At 31.2% G+C, this 22638-nt stretch overlaps 1 protein-coding gene across 11 annotated transcripts in view; it reads left to right on the forward strand.

Moving 5' to 3' along the window:
- sif (still life) overlaps window positions 1-22638 on the forward strand; it is a 238008-nt gene that overhangs the window by 88109 nt on the left and 127261 nt on the right. For 8 of the 11 annotated variants that reach the window (XM_065502960.1, XM_065502958.1, XM_065502964.1 and 5 more), the window contains 2 exons: window positions 19971-20116; window positions 22136-22415. In XM_065502960.1, the coding sequence (XP_065359032.1) occupies window positions 19971-20116; window positions 22136-22415 (426 nt within the window). Of the gene's footprint in view, window positions 1-11355; window positions 14459-19970; window positions 20117-22135; window positions 22416-22638 lie in introns of those variants that run through there. The other 3 variants (XM_065502956.1, XM_065502967.1, XM_065502965.1) reach the window with 2 other exon arrangements.

The raw sequence follows: 22638 nt of genomic DNA on the forward strand, positions 1-22638 counted from the left end.
AACGGATCTGTTACAATTTCAAAATTTTTAAAATTTTTTAACAATTATTTATAAGATTGCGGCAACCATAATATGTTTATGTTACCATTTACATAATTGTAGCAACCATATACATATATGATTCTAGTAATTAAGTATATGTTTGTGGCCATTTTTAATTAACTTAACCATATTGTGCTCTTTCCCGATTATGGTTTCATAATCTAAAATGAACATACTATGATATAATAATTCATCATGAACATATTACTGTTAAAAAACATTTAAAAATATTGAAATAGTTATAGTAAACATGTACAATTATATTTTTTCTCTGGGTATACATTTAAATACCAAAATAAATTTGAAGATAGTTAATTTTTAAATAAAGAGTACTTTTTTTAAGCCGCATAGAACTTACGAAAATATTAACTGTCATACTGGCAAATCGTCATGAATAGATTGACGCTTGAACAATGTTCCCAAAATATCCAAATTTTACTTTGAAAATCAGTCATTACATTTTATAATCGACTGTTTTATCGTAAAATTGTGTTTTTGGCTTAACGTGTTTTTAATAAAGCAAATTGCCTTATATGGAGTGAGACCAATTCACAACAGCAGAGATCGAAAATAACTCGTCCATATACCAAAAAAACAAAATTGTGATTTATATTTTTGTGATAAAAATAAATCTCTGAAAATAACAGTTATAAAATGGTTTGGTATGACCTTTATTCGTTTTTGTTGTTTTTTAATTACTTGATCTCACATCAATTCAATTCAATTGTTCTTGTTATTAATAACTGTTATTTTCTCTTTTATTTACAAGCAATAACATATTATTAGTAATTTTTAACAAATTATGGAAATAATATTATAAGTATGAAGTAATGAAGTCTGAGTAACAGAAATGAGAATTTTTTTTTTTTTAATTGTTATTAATCTTTTAATAAATTGTATATATTTAAGCGTTGATTTGCATCAATTGCATTTTTGCGATTTATTTTTCATGTTCGCAAATAAAAGTCACAAGCTGACCTTTACGAAAAAAATAAATTATAAATCACTCATCCAGATTATTTGTGTTTATTTCTTTTCTGTTTCTCTCAACCCCAAGCCTAACATTTTCTCGAATAAATCACTCTCTCAGTGATATATCACAAAAAATTATTTTTAAATGGCTGCGAATGAGAATTTACCATTGAAATGAAAGTGAACCAGTTATTTTCGGTCTCTGCACAACAGACCCTAAAAACTCCATTATATCCAGAAAAAATAATAGTTTTTTACACGCTGTTCTTGTTATTCATGACAAAAAAAAATGGCACAAAATTGGACGTCCAGAATGCGCTTCGTCGAGAACAGCCCGAAAATGATTTTCAAATGTTATTGACATTTATTAATCTTTAAAAAAAAAATTAATTTAAAAAATTTGCTTGATTAAAAATTACTTCTTTACCAATAAGCATTTTTACTGGAATTCAAGTAGAAAGCAAGTGTAATTCAAGCCTTGAATTATAGCCAAGCAATTGCATTACAGTTGTATTACACATTATTTCAATAGTATTCTCCAGTAAAAAGGAAAAATAAATTCAAGTTTTCATATAATTTTCATGTTTAAAAATGTTCAAGTGTTTGAATTTTTGGGACTTTGGTTGTGTTTATTTTCACAATTTCAAAATTTGTAAAGAAATTTTGTTTGATAGATTTAAAAATTTATTATTAATAAGGCTGGCTTATTATATTTGAATATAAATGCTATTAATAAAGTAAATGAAAAATTATCAACATGAAAATTCTCTTTAACATAAAGATTCTCCTCAACTCATGACTGGTATTATAAAACTATTCTGTGAATGTTCATTGCAAACAATTCATTTTCGAAAAATGTAAGCCAATTCTAATAAAGGTTGTGAATCGAACCCTATTCTTGGATATCAATTACCTAAATGCTGTTTTCAAAAAGTAATTTGATAAATACGAGCACTAGGTATTTCATAAATACTGCGAAATTTGTTTTACACAACTTTTGACATAAAATAATTACGACAATTAATATATTAATATATGATATATAAATGTCCACACATTACTGACTTTTAATTTGTTTACAATATAGAAATAAAATGTATGAAAATACTCTATTATATGCCGTTTATACCTGCATTTAGTTGGTTTTTTATTTAGTTGTTAGTTCATTACCTACAAATTCAAAACTACTTTCAACTAATTTTTTATGAAACCCAAGAAAAGCGATTAAAAACACAATATACAATTCTGCCTTTTCACAATATTCAGCTTTTATACATGATAAATAAAATAAAATTGCAAAATGTATAACATACATTTTCAATATTTTTCAAATGTTCATAAATAATATTTGTAAAAATATTCCCCTAACTATGAACGAAATTTTAAAGTTAATTCGACTTTATTTTAAAATAATACTTTTATTTTTATTTAAAAAAAAAACTTCAACACTATTTCCAACACATACATCACAGATTATAACAGATATGAAACAAATGACAGTTGTCAAAAAAGTTTTCAATGGTTGTGATTTGCAGAATGAGACAAAAATACAATTTTCAATAGGCAACTATTGTTAAATATATTTGTCCCTCTTTTCAAAACCCAACCATTTTGACATTTTCTTTTGTCGGTATAATTTGTGATATACATTCAAATAATTGAAAATAGTTTTCAATGAATGTAAATTATAAAAAGAAATTTCAAAAAATTTAAAAAAATCAAAAACATTTTTTTGAAATAATAAAACAACCAAGATGCACTAAGTAAGGTGAAATCAACAAAACAGCTGATTTTTATTTATCTATTTTGAAAGTGCTTGGGTTTTGTCAAACTAAATTTATTTTGAAAAAATAATAAATTTTATTTTCAAAGAAAAAAAATTTTAAATAAAAAAAACATGAATGAAAATGTGAATAAAAAGATTTCATATAATGAAATTTGGATAAAGCACTATTAAACAGTTGTTCCTTTTCAAATATAATTTAAATTTAACGGCCGTTTTTTAGTTAATATGCTAAAATAACAAAAGCTTTGTGTTTACATTGGTAACGGTTTTGTCAAAGATTATTTATTATTTTTTATTGCTAGATCATTAAAATTCACTTAATTTAGTTTACCAATTAATTGCACTTTCTGATTTTGTACAAATCCACCGAATAATATTTCACTTTTTAAATAGCTTCAGAAAAATCTTTAAAAATTCCTGCTAATAAATGAAATACATAGGACATTTATTTATGAAAATAATATTAAATTATCTAAAAGATGCCAAAATAAAATTTGTTTATTTTTTATTTGACAAATTCAATTTTGACAAAACCTATGCATTTTTCAGCAAGAAATATTGTGTTTGTTGTCGACGCTCTCAGCTTTCTTATTACATCATGAAAACAACAATATTCAACTTTATTGACTTAAAATCGACTTTAAGGCTTTTGTAGTTAGGCTGAAAATTGTTTATTAAATATAAACAATTGTTATCTTTTGGGTTAAGTATACCATACTATGCAAATCGTTTATTAATTGTTTAACTACAAAATAAATTTCATATTTCGTTATTTTCCTCCCAATGCAGTTTAATTCTTATTGATTCTCAAAAATGTTTGCATTTGCTCATATAAAGTATATAAAATATTAATATATCGTAGTCTTGCCTGCAAAACGCCTATATATAATTTCTAAGTCACATTTTTTAGTTCATAATTTTTCTAATCAATTGTGAATATATAAGTATATTCCCAAAGTAAGGTTCTCTGTATATTCTGAAAAAAACATATTAAATAATTTTAAATAATTCTAGAAAATACTAAAATAAAATTACATATATTTAATGACAAAATGTTAAAAAACAAATAAAAATGCGATATTTTGTTATCAATTCAAATATAACAATTCACATTTGATATAATAATACGTACGAATAAACCTAACTTAAAAACTAAAATAAATTAGTTAGTTATATGATTAAAAAATACATACAATTCAAATTGTTAATTTTATTCCAGCTAAAACTTTAATTACGCATTAATGAGTTAAAATGTAAATATTAACATATTATAAGTATGTAATTATTCGACTACTTCTAAGTGAAGCAGACAGTACGCTCTAGTAACACTAATAAATCGATGCCAATTTACAGCAAAAAGTGTGATTCGGCAAGATAATTAATGAACATAATATTTAAAGGTTAGAGAAAAAACATGCGTTTGCATATAAATCATTAGAGAATCGTAATCTTTACAGAATTTATTTATCTAAAAAGATATTTGCGAACATGAAAAATAAATCGCAAAAATGCATTTGATGCAAATCAACGCCTAAATATAAAGATTAATAACAATTTAAATAAAAATTCTCATTTCTGTTACTCAGACTTCATACTTATCATATTATTTTCATAATTTGTTAACAATTACTAGTAATATGTTATTGTATGTAAATAAAAGAGAAAGTAACAGTTATTAAGAACAAGAACAAATTAATTGTTTTGTTTATCTCACACCAAACCATTAAAAAACAACAAAAACGAATGAAGGTCATACCAAACCATTTAAATAAAAATCATTTTATAACTGTTATTTCCAGTGATTTATTTTTATCACAAAAATATAAATCACAATTTGGGTTTTTTGGTATATGGACGAGTTATTTTCGATCTCTGCTTTAGACGAAAAAAGATTTTATTAAACCATTTCCAAATATCCAACTTTAACTTTTTTATAATTTTGTTAAACAAATTAAAAAAAAATTAAAAATTTTTATATTTTTAGCTTTTATTTTGAAACACTTGAAACAATATAAGTTTAAATATGGGATACCCTTTTCCAAAGTGAATCCCAGAGAGAGCATTCTGCTTCTATCGAAACAAACAGTAGTCGGACAGGGCAAGATCTGGACTATAAAACAGGTCAAGCAAAACTTCCCAACCACTTCTTTTTAAATAGAATATTACAGTTTCATGTCATGCCGTTTTCCTCCTTTTCTCCGACTAAATATAGACAATTACCTTAGCGCTATGGATATTTTTCTTTGGTATTGATTCGGCTGGTTGGCCGGGCTTCACATGCGATCTTTTACGCTACGGGTTATCGTAATGGATCCATTTTTCATCGCAAGTAATGATTCGGTGCAAAAACGATTTTTTTATAGCGTCATTTCGATCATGTAAAATTTATTTTCAAGGTATCTCGGCTTCAATTCGTATGGTACCAAATTTCCCTGCTTTTGGATGAATCCTGCTGCTCGCAAACGTTTTGAATTTTTGCAAGCTCTTGTTGAGTTTTACATTAATCTTCTAAATCTTGGTCTTCAAATTTTTTGGCTGGCCTAGGCGATCTTTGTTTTCTGTGTCTTTCGCACGTTGAAACCCATGCAGCACATTCACCATAAGCTTTGGTGAGCAATCGTTTTGCTTCAGCGACACTTTTTTTTAAAAATTAAAACTTCTTTGGTACAAAATTCGACATTTCGAAGTTATTAAAACAAAAACTGAGTTTAAAAGCTACGCCATCTATAAACTTTTTGCCAAAAAAATAAAAATAAAACATTTTATTTTTTACTATTTTTTAATAGGAACAGTTTTTTCAAGTAAAATGCAGTAAATCAAGATTTTTCTATTTCTTGTGTGAAAAAAAAAACTAGTAAAATTATTAAAATATTATTTCATTAGTAAGAAAAGGTTCCATCTGAACAAATCTTATTCTTAACAAATGGAAATATGTCTCAAGTAGTTAACAACTGGTTTTTATATTATTTCGTTCTACAGCAAAACTTCATAAATAACTACAAAACTACTTTACACTCTCTGAGTTCTCACCTCAACTAAAATACACTCAGCGAGCTCATTCACAACTTCAAAAATCATAAACTTCTAATATAGTTATATTGAAAAATATTGTTAATTTTTAACTTAGTATGCTTTGGTTATTTCCTATAGGGTATTTTTATTATACATATACCTTTATTATAAAAAAAACACACTTTTAACGAAACGAATTTTATTGACTTTTTGCACAAATGAAGTTAATTTTAGTATTTATACTTAATCAGAACTACATTGTTTTATTATTTTTAAACTTATTTACTTTTACAAAGCAAATAAGTTTGAAAATAGCTGTTTAAAAAATACATACATACATTTTCTGTAAAATACTTAGAAATAACTAAATCTTAAAGTAATGCATAAACGTGTACACACAAATACCTACTAATACAATTATAGTTTGCAGTTAAAATAGAATTAAAATGAAATACAAGATTAAAACAAATAGTTGGTTGGCATTTGTCTTTCATGTTTTGTGTGGCAGGTCAATGTCACTCTCATTTCGAACGTCATTTGTGTGGCAAGGACTGACATGAATTGATTTTTCACATTCACATTTTTCACCTACTGGTTTTCTCTCAAATAAACTTTTCTAAATCTACTAAATTTTAACATTTTAAATTGAAATTTTTGAAATTTACTTAAAATATATTTGTAACAGTAATAATAATAATAATAAAAGAAAAAAAATAATGTTGGAAAATTTAAAACAGAAAGGAATGGCGCAAGAGGTGAAATCATAATTAGAAACGCAAATAAACAAAATAAAATATTGATTTTTAGTTGAAAATGTTGGTAGTTTTATTTTTATGTTCATGTTCATTACAACGCACACATACACATACTTGACTCTCTTTACGCTTAAAACACACGCATCTAAATACACATACTGAGACAGCAACACACACACATCCATATATAACAAAGATTCACGTCACTCATTCACTTTAATGTGCAAATGTGTGTGTGTGTATTTTAAAATGCATACGTATACCAGCTATGTACATGTGTATATGTGAGTGAGTGTGTATGTGTTTGTTATTTTCTTACGTAGTGCAAAAATAATAAAAAAAAAAGAAATTGTAGTTGGTGTCCTTGCGCCAAAAAAGCATTCGCTACATCTGCCAATGTCCTTCACCGTTATATTCATGTAAATGTAAAATATTGCATTTACACAAACACACAAATACACGTACACGTACACAGGAAAACTATACACTCTCCCCTTCACCTACTAGCACTCACTTACACTTTCACACAAATGTATAAATCTTTGTTTTACGTACTCGCTCGCTCCTCGGCGGATTTATAAAATTTAATTCAATCAGTAGTTAAATTAAACACTTACAGTAGGGTGGTCCTTATCTAAATTTCTAAAATTGTTCTTTGTCCTCTTAAATTCAAATGCTGAAATCATAGAGAAACATAGAGCGGAAACTAGAAAAAAATTCTAACAAAAAAATTACTCAAAATAATCACACATATGAGTGTAGTTTTTGTTTTCAAATTGTTTTGTTTACTAATACATTCTCACCACTTAGGTTTCTAACAACTGAGTTAGGTTGAAAAATTTGACCTTTGACCTTCACGATTTAACGTTTTCCGAGTTTAGGAATACTTTCAGACTATATTTAAAATTACCTGTACCATAATATGCTGAACAGATTTTACTTAAAATTAAAAAATAAAAAAAATAGTTTTTCTGGAAAATCGCAAAATTTATATCACAGGTACGGAAAAACTATAGGAGGTATTGACATACTTTCTTCACATTTTTATTCCCTATTATGTTGTCAACAAATCCCCATGTGATGATGAAAAACTTCTAAAATTTGTTTAACAAAATTTTTAAAAATTTTAAAATGGAGTTTTCGGTCATACCTGGTAGTAGTTTAACGGTTTCCTACTAACACAAAAAATCATATAGAAGTAAATATGAATGCATTTTAAGTAAAAATTAGCTTTTATTTTAACATTCTCAGAATATGTTAATTTTGTTCCTACATTTCTTGTTCTAGTGGCCCACAGTGGGGCAGAATCGAAATTTTTTGGAACTAAATCTGGCATTTCTAAACGGCTGGTCCGATCGGGATAAAATTTGAATTGGGCGTAGCCAAGGGCCCAACAAATGCTCCAGGGGCGGCGCTATGGGGGCTCAAAGTAGGGTACCTTCGACATGTAAAATTTTTAAACACATGCCATTTTTTTTTGGAAAGCGCTCGGCTAGATCTTGCTTGCGTGTGCTATTTATCTCTTATAATTTCCTAGTTATAGGCATTTCAAAATTGAAATTTTAAAATTTTGCCCTATTGGACCGAATGGACTCGATTTTTTTTGTTAGTTAGACAACTAAATTACCAACAACATACAAAAGATTTCAGAGCAATATCAATTACGAATCCAAAAATAACCGATTTTCAATTTAAAAATTCAAAAAATAGTATATTTTTGCTGTTTTTTGGACAAAAAGGTGACTTAACTCTTTTTTTTATTAAAAAACAACTTTCTTTAAGAACATATAACAATTTTATGTTTTTCTATAAAGTTTCCTTACGGAGAACATTTTGGTATAAAAAACATGTCCTATTTTTCGAACATGTCGGCCCTACGCCCTTTGGAAATTGACCTATTTTTTATAAAAATTTCAACTTTGGGACACATATTCTAAAATACCAAAGCTGGGATCAGAAAACGGAAAGCAGCTTTGGAAACCCTGATGTGTTCCCTGTTTATCCCTAAAGTATTTTCCCAGCCCCGAAGGCAATGTGGACCCTATAGGCAAAATTGTAAAAAATACCATTTTTGGGATGTTCGCTCCAATTTTTAGGAATTGCGGGATTCCCTTTGATCTTTTTTTACACCTTGTTATTTAGAATGTGAAACTTAAAAAGCACTGAAAACTTCATTGAGTTTCGCTAATAAATAAAGATTTTATTACATATTCATTGAGTTTCTAAAACTAAAATTTATATCAAAATTTTAATAGGATTGCAAATATTAGGAACAATTTGATCCACATTTATTCCGAGCTATATTGTTTTGTTTAGATAAGTTAATTTTTGGTCTTACCAAAAAAATTTCAAGTCAATATCTCAATTAGATTCAAAAATATGCCACTTTAAAACTCCGTCCTTCAAAAATATTGCACTTTTTCATACTAAAGAATTTGTATAAATTTTCTTAATGTGACTGAGTCAGAACCAATGATATGTGTTGAATAAAATATTAAGAAAATTTATACAAATTCTTTAGTATGAAAAAGTGCAATATTTTTGAAGGACGGAGTTTTAAAGTGGCACATTTTTGAATCACTGTGTGGCCTGAGACACATTAATGGCCTGGCGAATTTTTAATAATTTTAACATTTTTTAACAAATTTTTGTCTTTTATATCTCATTAGAACGAGGGCACGGGTTGCCCTTCTTAGAACAAGCTAAAAAACTTTTTGTAGTATTTTAGGTCATTGCGAAAGTATTCAGAGGGTACATATCAAACATTTAATTCTAAGGAACACTATAATAGACATACAAATGTCATGTACGATGATATGGAATTGATCATATGTCACATACAGAAAATAGTAATTCAGTGTAAATGACAAAATGTTTCAGTTGTGGTAAAATAATTTTAGTTGGGGTGACAAAAGTTTGTTTTAAATAGTAATTATTATGTGTTAACTGATTTTCTGTATCAAAACTCTATGGATATAATTTGATTTGGCAACAAATCACAACTAAACTATTTTATGTGAGCAGAAATAAATCTGTAAATTTAAGAATAACTCTTGTAAAGATTATTAATATTATATTTAATATTTCCCCAGACATTTGTTTCGATTTGGAACACTACTTTGCAAACAATTCATATTAATTCAAAGTTAAAAAATAAAGTTCATATCAATTTCGAATACATACAAATTAGCCTAATAGTATTGTAAAATTATGAGATTATGACCAAGGATTTAAAGGATTAAATGCTAAAAGAAATGTTAGTAAATGGCTCTTAGTATTGAACAATTAATTTGGTAGTTAATGTCGTAGTTTAATATTATTAATGGAGTAATTCATATGGGAATACGCTTTAAAAACAATATTTTTGACTTGTTTTGACAATATTTTTTACTTTTACTTGTACTGAAGTCTAAATCAAAAATATATATTTTTTTAATAGAGTCCAAAAATTTATGTTCATAAACAAATGTCATATATTTATTATTATTTTTTTTTTTTTGAGCAGAGGTTAAACTTTAATGTTCTGTACAAATATGACCCCAGATATAAATTTGTTAACAATGTCCTAGAAATTTAAAATTACCAAATCGTAAATAAACGACCCAAAGAAACAATTTGAAATAAAATATTAGAAAGAATTTTTTTTAGAAATAATTTAAGAAAATGTTCACCAAAAACTAAATTTCCTCGAAATCCGGCAATTTTAACTGTTAAAATTTGCATTTATTATCCTCATTTAGTTTTTATAAGAAACGAAAACAATTTTTTAAATTTTTCAAATAATTTTTAACTTTGACCTATCACACAAAAGTTCAAATAAAATGTGCAACCTCTAAACGTTATCCTATTTTGCTCAAACGTTTTAGCGTTTGATTTTTAGACGACAGAGAACAATTCTAGACCTTGGGAGCCAAAATCGCAAAAGTGCAAAATATAGGCCACCCTAATACACAAACACACATACACTACATCCCAGCTGACAAAAAAAAAACACATCCTTACGTACGTACATGCATACGTATGTATGTATATGTGCAACTGCATGTAAATGTATTTGTATAATTCGGTTAACGTGTTTTCAAAGTCGTTAAAACTCCAAGGCTTTCAGTTCTTTTTTTAGTTTTAGCAAGATTTCGTTAAACAAACATATCGATTGATTTGTGCATAAACAAAACAAACAAACAAAAAACACAAATAAATCAAAAAATAATCTATAAACGTGACTTTGACTTCTAAAAATAGTAAACGACAACAGCAACAAAAACAATAACATCCTAAGGATGCAAATCCTTTATCTATGAGTGCGTGCGTGCAAGTGTGCGTGGTCGTAAGTGTGTTTGTTTGCAGCAAGCGGACAAATACCAATACAAAAACACAAAGGAGTTTGTAAAGTGACAAAGTGAATTTGAAAATAAACGGTAGACAAGTAAACAAATTAGAGAAGTTTCAATAAAGTTAATTTAAAGTCAAGCGCACTCAGCGAAATTAAACACAAAAAGACAAAAATCAAACCAAAAAACAAAAAGAAAAAGATAAACGATAAACGCTAAAAGCAAATAACACACACTACAAACGTAAGATTATCAATAGATGTGGGAATGGTGTATGCTGATGCATCTGAAGAAATTATTTATAAAACCAAACGTATCCTTGCTCTATTACCACTACCACTTCCATTGCTATTGCTAATCCAACCTAAACCTTACGCTAATTCTGTAGCTGTTACAAACTGTCGTCATACCTTGCCATACCTTAAGCACTATTGCGTTAACTTTGCCTACAAGCAAAATTCATTCCAGTCGAATCCCGGAGTATTGCCCCTAGATAGACGAAGGCAAGTGTGGACGCCGCAACGTAAAGATTCGACTGGTGAACGCCGTTTAAGCCGCTCATTCTGGCAGCCTCACAAAATAGTGAAAGCGATAACAATAACTCTGTTAGCGGCAGTGGCTGCGATAAAAAGACCTTCTCGTTGCATTGCTGTTGCGTGATAGTCGACATAACGCCAGTTTCACAGGCCGGACGTTTGACTTCGGCAACAACGGCTTCGGGAAGGGATGTGACCGCTGGTGGCGGTGGGGCAAGTAGTGGAGGAAGCGTTTTGGGCGATGGTGTGACACAACTGGCGAATAGTCTGTTTCGATTCGGCAGTAGTAAGAAACGTCCTGTGTGCATCTGCAATGCACAGTGTCGTTTGCAGCCATTTGGCGAAGGTACTCTGGGTCCGACGATAAAAACGCATCATGGCTCGCTCGACCGCCTACTGCAGCAGCAGCAACAAGAGGAACTGCATCCGGCCACCTCTTCGGCTCGCACAATCGGTGGTGTAGTGGGTGAAGGTGGTAAGGGTGCCCTCTTGATGTCAGCCGAATCTGATGATGACGTGGTCGATGATGATAAGGATTCGAAAGCTCCTCCTCCTCTCCCTCCCCCTCGTCCACCATCCCGCAGCAAACTGAATGTCCAGCAAGTCAAAGAAGAGTTCGACAAAGGCGTAGAAGTGGAGAAATTTTACCATCAAATAAACGGCGACATTTTCGAAATCACGCGCAGAGTCCGAGCTCGCAATGAAGACACAATTGAACAGAAACTAATCAAATGTAGAGATCCTAAGAGATTACCCCCACAAGCGCCTCCAAAGAAAGAACCTTCAGCTGCCCCTCATATCCACACCCATACTCACAAGCATCATCACAGGCATGCAGAAGAACAAAAGCCTCAACTGCCACCTCGGCGTCAGAAAAGTGCCGAAGAAGTTCCCGTGTCCAAAGACTGCAAACGATCACCCGATGAACTCGAGTGGTTTGATCGCAAAGCTCAACAAAGGCATTCGTCGCGCTCAGCCGAAAGTGGTACCGTGCGTGATGAGACTATGGAGTGGTTGGAACGCCAGCGTGTACCAGCTCGTACTTCATCCGGCCCCAGTGAAATAACTGTGATGAAGGATGAACTACCGGAATGGTTACTTGAGCATCTGCCTCGCAAGCGTTCGGTGGCTGAAAGACAGCATACGCCACAGCAGGCTGAAAGCCGACCCAGCACCTCGTCCTACGCAAAGGCTTTAAAAGAAGAGTTGACTGAGTTATTGAAGAAACCGTTGTCGCGCCAAAGTTCGGGGCCTGGGGAAATTTCACTTCTCAAAACCGACCTAGTGGAGTGGCTGACAAAGTCAACGAAAGCCTTGACAGCCCGCGAAGAAGCATCGGCGGCAACAATAAAAACTAGGAGACCACATCATCGAAGAAACGGTAGTGGAGATACTCCTCGATCACACTCGCACGAGGACGATGTCAGCCAGCATCCAGCCCGGAAGCGACATTCACTTGGCTACAGTGACCGAAGTGAAGAAAGCATACCCGACTGGATTGCCTACCCACTGAATCGTTTGCAATCAATAGGCAAAACGCCGGTAGACAGGCGTTCATCTCATCAAAGTTTCGTAGAACTACCACAAAAATCATCAACTCCCTCGGCCCAGCCACAGCCTCAGACACAGCATCAAACACAGCCCTCTGCACAGCAAATATGTTCAGATCGACGATATCAAGAACAACGAATAAGGGATAGACGCCTTCGACACTCGGCCAGTGAAGTAGTTACCGTCTCGACACCAACACCTGCAACCGCAACCAATGTTGAACGCCTCTATGCCAAGCCGCACAAAGAGCGTTATCAATATGTACCCAAAGACGAGTTAATGCCACCCCAGTTGCCACCCAAAACAAGTAAAACCTCAACCCAACAACAAAGCTCACGAGAATCAAAACGAGATCGTTCCAGGAGGCACCAAACCCAGCGGTCGGCAACCATATCTGACATGACTGCTTCACACAACGGTCTACTGAAACGGAAGTCGTCATCAGCCGAGCGAGCGCCACGCTCTCCGTCACCCTGCACAGATCCCTCATGTCCCCTGCTGCCCATTTGCACTGATCCCAATTGCCGTTTTCTCGAATGCCAGTCGACCAGCCAACGAAAAATGCCATCGTCGTCGTCAACGTTGAATCTGTTGCGAAATCAACAACTAACAAAAGCTCAAATGCACACAGTACCTCCGTCAGATGACGGTTCAGCTCCTCCACCGCCATCGTCAAAAGTGCCGCCCGCTCAAAATCAGCAGAAGCGCAAGTTTGTTATCTGCCATGATTGCCGTTATTGTGCTCCGCTCAGTTGTCGGAATCGAAAATGCTTGAATGCTCCTAAGTGTAACTCACTGCCTCGCTGCGCAGCCGACTTCAATCGGTTGCGTACAACCCTTGCACAGCCACCTGCCTTACTTTACGATATCGAGCCTGCCGCTCCAGTATTATCGTTGCTCACATCAACGAAGCGTACCGACCAACGCAGCAACTCACAGCCCAACACACTCCAACGCGGCGAATCGTGTACCTTGCTTGGCCCCGTTGTGGCAAAGCGAAAACATCAAAACGGCCATGCCAATGGCACCAACGGAAAACTCACAAAGTCTGCCTCTGCAGCATCGCTAGACGAACGTCGACGTCGCCACAAAACCGTTCACTTCGGTGAGAATCTCTTAAGAGAGGTGTGTCAGAATCGCAAACTAATTAAATATGAGCAAAAACCGTCCGGTTCACAGCCATCCCAAACCAATGGTGAACTGTTGTACAATTTTGTCGAAGGAGTCCTCAGTGCTTGGCATGACGACGAAGACGATGATCAACTGCGATCAGGTGCTGAATCGGAGCCCGAGCATGGTACTGTGGCACTCAAACCACTGCATCGCTACGATGTCATACGTTACCAAGTCATTAAACGAGTTGTTAACGAAGCAGCCGAACTGCACGGAACCCTACATTTGGGTAATTCCCGTTTTCGCCACCGACATTGGCGCAGCACCGCGAAACAGTGCAACGAGATGTTCTTGAGGAAGGTAAGACTTATTGGGCAGAAAGTGTTTCAAACTGCATAGCCAACAATGGTGTCAGTAGGGTACGCAAATGTAATTCCATTTCATACTTATTTGCAAAACACATTGAATATAAAATTTCAGTCGTGAAACTCTACCTTACATCTTTCTAATTTCTACTTCAGTCTAATTACTTAAAAGGGATTTGTTCTTACTACAACTGTTTTTGTTTTTGTACATACTCGCATTTTTCCATCTTCATCCTGATGTTTATTACTCCCTTATTGTACCTTTGTCAAGATAAAATTTGCTGACTCAAAAAATAAAAGGTAAAAGCTAAAGAAAAAAGCACTATTCATTTAAACCATTTCTTACTCGTACTATTTCATTAATGAATTGACTACGAAAAACAAAAAACACAAGAAAAAAAAACTTTGGTCATTTTGTAATTTACTTATTTATACCTTCGTACAAACTACATGTTTCCTTTTGTTTTGTTTAGTTTTGCTTTGAATTCTTTTCTGGAGACGATTTAGTACTTAATAAATTTATGGTTTGTAAAATTTAATTGCAAAATTAAAAAAAAAACTAAACTAGTGCTTCAGTTTATGGCAGTGAGTTTCAAATAAAATGGTTAAATAAAACTATTTATGAAGCCCTTCTTTGAAAAATAACTAAACAATAAATGCTGAAATCTACGAGTTAGTTTACTTTTGCCAAAAGAATTTTCCAATTATTTTTGCAATTTTGTCCCAAAGATTTGGGGTTTTTATTGGTTGGTGGGTTTCTGTTTCTACTTTGATTGATAATTAACATTTTAAAGCTGGTTAGGGGGGGATTTAAAGAAATAATGAAATATTTATGTATAGAGTTTAGTGTTATTTAATTAAAATTGTTTTTAAAACATTCTGAATAAAAACAAGTTCTAAAGAAATAGTGTTTTGAGTTTGAAGTTTTAATTTGAAGACAGTATATGGAAGATATTTTTTATGTACAGCTCATTTAGTTTTGACAGTTAGGGTGTTTGATTGCTGCATAATTATACAGTAAATATGAACATAAGATGTATAAGATGCTTTTAAAGTTATCAAAATAGTTAATTTTTTTACTACAAAGTTCTTAGTTAATCTTTCACCCAAAAATATAGAGTGGTCTAGATCAGTGATCGGCACTCATATGTGCCAAATATCAATGAAGTTCATAAAAATGATTAAGGCCCTAATTTTGTAAATCACGTCACCAAGTGATATTTCAAAAATTTGTTTTTGTTTTATGTACAAATTGTGAACCAAACAAACGCACAAAAATTCAAGCGTTGATTTGCCTTTCATAATTCGAAAATTGTGTACACAAAACAAAAACAAATTTCTAAAATGTGTGAAATGTTGTTTTTGCTTTGCACATAAACATCACTTTGGTGACGTGATTTACAAAATTAGGGCCTAAATGTAAAACCATAATAACAATCAATAGCTGATCAGATTACAACAGAAAAAGAAAGTTAGGGTTTCTTTATGCCGGCCACTGCACAGTGATTTAGAAACGTATTTTTTTTTTAAATAATTCGGTATCTCGGCAACTGTTGAAGATATAGTTACGAAATTTCACATGGTTGGAGCTGAGGTGTTTTTGAGTTAATTTTAATTTGTTTAGCTCCTTAGCGCTAATGGGAGCCAGTACGTGGCCCCTTAAAAAGGGTCTCCTCGGGTCTCAAATTAAAAAAAAATCGCCAAAATTCCATTTATTATCCGAATGAGCTGAAATTTAAAATATAAATAGGTATTAATAAGGTCTACAAAAAATACCCTAACTTGTGTAGGTTATCTGTTTTAATTGAAGAGATATTTAGGATTATTGATTTATTTTTTTTTAATTTTGCTCGAAAAAATTCCATATATTTTTCTTTTTATAGAAAAAAATTTTCTTCGGGACTATATACAACATATATATGATCAGGAACTAGAACTTAATGGAAAAGCGAGTAAAGTAAAATTTGGCTAACTTAAGCGGACACAACACCCCTCAGACCTATACAAACTTGGCAAATTTTAAAAAAGAAATTTAGGTTTGAGTAAAAAATCTTAAAAAGGCAAAGCACCGCTCCTCAAAAAAGCTCCACATTTGTATAATGCTATATGTTTCTTAAATACTTACAAAGTTATTTTAGTACCACATGGTAAATAACGTCACAGTAGACACTTTTGTAAAAAAAACTCAGTTTTTGGAACACATTTTCCCCGGTTTAGGAATTTCGGTATTTAAATATAAAAAATGTCAAAAATGATAATGCCATTGATTTGGGTCTCTATCAGCTCCAAATTTGGTTATGATATCTTAAACCGTAAACTTTTTACAGTAATTAAAATTTTATATTTTTCTTCATGGAAAATCAGCATATTATAATCATTTTAGTTTTTAAGGTAAATGACGTCGCAAAAATTTATAAAATTATTTAATTTTACTAAAATATCAATCTTGAAGTCCTAAGGTTTTCAGCAATATCAAACAGTTATATAAAAAGCCTTTATTTACATCTCAGAAGTTCCACAAACCTTGCCCACTTTGAAAAAATTTGTACGTTTTTTCATATATTGCATGCAAATGAAATGTTTACATTTTTACAAGACTTTTTTTACAATATTATGGTCATAGTAACTATTTATATGATTGTGGTAACCATGTTATTAAGATTCACATGATTGTCGCAAATAAATCATGTGAATCGTAACTTTAAAATATTATGGTTACCGCAATCTTACAAATAATTACATTGACCATAATATTGTAAATAATCTTGTAAAACTGTTGAAATGGTTATAGTAAACATATACGACTATTGTCTATCTCTGCGTGTTTGTACCAAATTTTAACCTATTTGGAAGTGGTAAGGTCCGTTGTAGGGTTTTTAATTTCCCGACCTTTTTTGATTCCCGGGAATCGGGAAATTTTTTTCTACATTCCGGCTATTCCCGAAATATATTGATACTGTAAATTAGGAATATTATAGCCAAATTTCATATAAAAACTTAGTGTTATAATTTATTAAATATCAGAGCTTCGAATTAATTAATAAAATATGAGCTTAATTCACTAAAATCTTAATCCGTAATTAAAGAATGTCAGCCTTTCATTCTATAAATCCATTCCTAATATTTAATTTTTTAGATTCATTCCAAAGCCTTTGTTTAAACTGAATTAATTTTAAAGTTAATTAATAACAGAATTTATTTTAACTTTGAATGATTAAATTTTTGTTAAATCAAATCATTTACAAAATTAATTGAAAAAATTGTCTTTTAATTGAAGAAAAATTTAATCATTTAATAAATTTTTGAAGCTATTCTGTTATGGATTTGAAGAAGAAATTTAAAGAAATTAGAATGAGAAATAAATTCAATAAATAATGAATTCACTTTTTAAATTTTCATACGAAAAACCCCAAATAAATAATAATAATAAAACTGTAAAAAACTGTTCACTGTTAGAGAGTTCTAACTTGTTTTCTATGTATTTTCGTAAGTTTTTAATTCTCGGGATTCCCGACTAAAAATCCCTGGAATCGGGTAGTGAAAAATTGGCAAAATTCCCGGGAAATTTATACCGGGAATTCCCGGGATAAAAACCCTAGTCCGTTGCTATGTCCATCATTTTTGTTTGCTCATTCGAATAAATTTACTTATATACTTAATAGAAAATAACTAAGTCATTATGAGACTATATCTAAAAAATGCATAAGATACTTAGTTGCAATAAGTAAGTATTTAATTGCAAGTCAAGTACCTTCATTTGTTTTCCATTTTTTTTTTGTAAATAAAAAATATTCAAAATAAAATGTCAGATGCTTTAAAATCTATCTTTCTATTTAAATTGATATAAACTATTTTGAAACAACCACAATGTTCCATTTGCACACAAATAAAAAAAAAGACTGCTGCTCTCATTTTTATTTGAAGAAGTAGAAAGCAAAAATAGATCAGTCATGAGATTTGTAAAATAGTTCAAGTGTTTTCTTTTATAAAATAATTTTTAATATTGGGTTACTGCTGCTGCTACTCACTCGTAACTATTTATGTATTTACAAAACAGGAAGGCATTCAACAAAATATTACCACTTCAATGGACCATCAATGAATAAGTTTGCTACTTGTTTTTCGTATTTTTGTATTTTTATTCTTCTCTAAAATCCCTTTAGCCTTCTACGTTTGGATCACAAGCCAATAGTTTTGGTCTAGCAGAGAATGCATATTGAATTCTTTGGATTCTTTAGCAATTTTTTTTCCTATGTACGTGTGTGTTTTTATTCTGTTATTTTTTTTTTCTATAAAAAGGATACTGGAATGTGCATTTGGTATTTATTTGCTTTACAGTTAGTACCAACCAGCCAGCCATATTTTGCATTTGTAGAGTATAAGTAGTGGTAGCAGTTGAAATTAGTAGCCATACTCTCATTACTCTCTACTCAACTGCAGTTGTGGGGTCGAACATGAAAATGCTTTTTATATACTTAAAAAATGTTCCAGTGGTTGTGGCTGTCCTAAGTACCTTAACAATATCTATTAGGGTGAGACTTATTTTGCAGACAGATTTTTGATACTAAAAAAAGGTGTAAAATTGTTCTTTGACATCTGAAAATCAAAACTATTTTAAGTATTTTTTAAATTTTTTGAAAATATTGAAAATCGAATAGGAGCAAAATAAGGCCAGCCTTAATATTTATACATACTTGCATATCTCTGTAGGTATGTGTAAGTGTGTGTGTGTGTATGCATAAAATAAAGTATATTGCATACAATACAAATTACAGAAACACACATATACATACATACACACACACACTAATACCTACACTGAATCACGCAAGCGAATTCAACTAAACTATAAGTGAAACCAACCAAAGGATACAGGATCCAGTAGTAGGTAGATACACATAAACACACACTCTCTCGCTGCACCAATACCAGTTATTTTCTTTCTGATGTTTTGTTTGCAACACACTCGGATTCCGAGTGTTTCTTCTTGTTTATAATGAGATTATGTTGAACTCTGTCGGTCTGCACTGTTTTGGGTTGGCTAGAACTTTAACAGATGCACCCAACAAGTCCCACTAAAATAAAGCCATAAAAATACAAAATGAAAATAAGTAAAAAAAAACAATGCAAAGCAACAAGAACTATAAAACTAAAGAAATCAGAGAATGTGTTGATTTTATTACAACACAAGTCTGTGGCCATTTATTTTCTTGATTCCTTGTTTAACTCCCTGACAGCCAGCCAGCCTGACTGACTGAAAAAACTAACAGTCTGTCTGTCTGTTTGTATGTCTATTTGTATGTCTTCTAGTTTTGCTACAAACTCAACACAATTTACATTTACAAAAAATATATGAAAATTTTAAACTTAATGCATTGTAATGCATAAGCAGACATTGACTAATGATAATGATTTCTTTATTTATTTATTCATTCATTCATTTTCTCTTTGTTTTGTTTGCCATCTTTTATAACTTATTTTGTTTGCTTCTTGTTTAATTTGCTTAGATTTCCGACGATGACCGCATGAGCTTAACTACAGCCGTATCGGATGAAGATGATGGCGAAAGTGTCATGGCGTCACCATATAAAGCAAAAGCAACTGGTACAGCTGCCTCATCATTCAATTGCACTGGAGCTGTACGTAAAGCTGGGTATGTATTGCTACAAATCAACACTACAAAATCCTCCAAAAAAAAAAAGAAATTATTTTACAATCCTCAAAGTAGAAGCAAAGAAATGTAGTAGAAATAAAGCCATATAAATAATAAGCAACTGCCAGGCAATTTTACCAACACATTTGCAGTAGTTCCATAAGGTTGTAAGCTTAAAGCTAATTGGCAAATTTGCTACTGAAAATTCACAAAATTCTTTAAGTGAATAGAACAGTTTTATTGCTTTTTATGTAAAAGTTTCGAATTTCAGTTAAAAATTATTTATTACCCAAATATTAAGTAATGAAATGTATTTCTTAAAAACGATATTTGTACATTTGCCCTATATCGCACCAAGATTAGCTATCACAAAACCTGGCAAGCTATTAAAAACTTAGTCATTAATTAATTTTTTTAATATTAATTACATTATTAACAACATTTTTGGAACAGAATAGCAACCCTATAATTCTAAAAGGGCAAGATTCATTTTTGTAGAATAAACTTTTAGTCCAGCTGGTCTGAGTTTTTGTTTTACAGTGGATCAAAGTTTTAATGTTTTGTCCGTAGAGAATTCTTATTGTCACAGTTATATTGCCGAATTGTATAGGGATCATTTTTGTGGAAGATCTTAACCCTCTAGCTCCTGTCTTTAGCGGTCAATTTGACCCTTTTTTCGAGAATATCAAAAAATTCCTTTCAAAAAGACATTTAAGGATTATTAAGGATATTCTACGAAAATTTTTGCCTGAAAATTTTAGTGGGAGTCTCCGAAGATACCAAAGTTAGAGAGATGTGAAGATCTACAAAAAACATATATAAATGTGTAAGTTATCTTTTTTACTCTAAGAGATATTTAGGTTTATTTATTTTTTTTCGTTTTTTAGACATGTCGGGTCTACGGAGGGTTAAGTTATCTTTTTAGGTATCAACTATATTTGTGATAAAATTCCGAATGAAATAAAAACAACTTGCTAACAGTTTTTTCCTATAAAAAGTTACACGCATCCAAAGTTAGAACATGACTATTTTTATTTTAAATTTTAGCTCTTTTTGGAATTTTTGTGATATTTTTTAAAAAATTAGACCCAAGGTGGCATATAATTTTACTAATTAAGCGTAAAGAATTTTATTTACAATTTTGGTATCTTTGGTGACTCCCACTGAAATTTTTCTTATATGTACTTTTTGAAAGGACTTTTTTGATTTTCTCGAAAAAAGGGTCCTAAAGAGATGAGCTAGAGGGTTAAGATCTTCCACAAAAATTATCCTTATAAAATTCCGTAAAATAACTCTGACAATAAGAATTCTCTCAGACATTAACTTACAAAATTTTTTCACTTAATATAATGCACCCTTCACTCAAAAAATTAAAACTTTGACCCACCGTAAAAAAAAACTCAGACCAGACTATGAGTTTATTCTACAAATAGTATCTACTCAACATGCCCTTTCAGAATTATAGGATTGCTATTCAAAAAGTTTAAATTTGTTTGACAGTGTTATTATTATATTCTAGAATAAAAAACCGAGAATTTTTTAATTGCTTCATAATTTAGGAAAAATTCTTATGAACTCTGAAGAATAGATCAATTCGTCTTCATTCGAAAAACTCTAATTAGAAGATTGAATAATCTACTTAACCTTTAGTTTATAGTTTATTGCACTATAAACTAAAGATAAACTACTGATTAAATGGACAACATGTGGTATGTGTAATATTATTTTATCTAGAAGTCCTGTTTTGATGATAATTTTTAATAAGGGCTGATACATTTAGAGTTGTCTTTAACGTTATAGAAAACAATTAAAAAAGAATTTGATGTCTGAATCTTCATTATGAACCGAGAGAACCATCTCTGACAATTACTTTTTAAACATAATTTAATTCAAATGTTGGCCGCTACCATGATTTAAACCGGTCAAGTGTTTAAACAAAACGAAAAAAAAGAATCATTAATCGTTTAGATCACAAATATATTAATAACAACAAAAACGAAACTACTTTAATCTTTGCAGTTTCCTGTCGGTGAAAAAATGGTTATTACGCAAAAAGCATCAAATCGAATTGGCCCGTAAGCGTGGCTGGAAGGGTTATTGGGTGTGTTTGAAGGGTACCACGCTACTCTTTTATCCGTGCGATTCGCGTGAGGGTCGCAGTGTGGAGGCGGCACCAAAACATTTAATTATCGTTGATGGAGCCATCATGCAACCAATACCAGAGCATCCCAAACGTGATTATATATTCTGCTTGAGTACTGCATTCGGTGATGCGTATCTATTTCAGGCACCATGCCAGGTAAGTCTTCAAAATATATATGTATATCATGCATACAAACATACCTATATCGTTGCTTCAAATGCAAAAAGCATTAATTTTAGTTTATTTGTTAATAACATAAATGGTTTATTGGACTTTAGGTTATAGTCAGGACAATGATATCATTTATTTCCCAGATGACATAGGGATGAAAATGGGTCGGAAAATAAATTAGAAACACCAAGGATTATTTTGAGTGGAT

Source organism: Calliphora vicina, chromosome 3 (genome assembly GCF_958450345.1).
Source record: "Calliphora vicina chromosome 3, idCalVici1.1, whole genome shotgun sequence".
Taxonomy (NCBI): Eukaryota; Metazoa; Arthropoda; class Insecta; order Diptera; family Calliphoridae; genus Calliphora; species Calliphora vicina.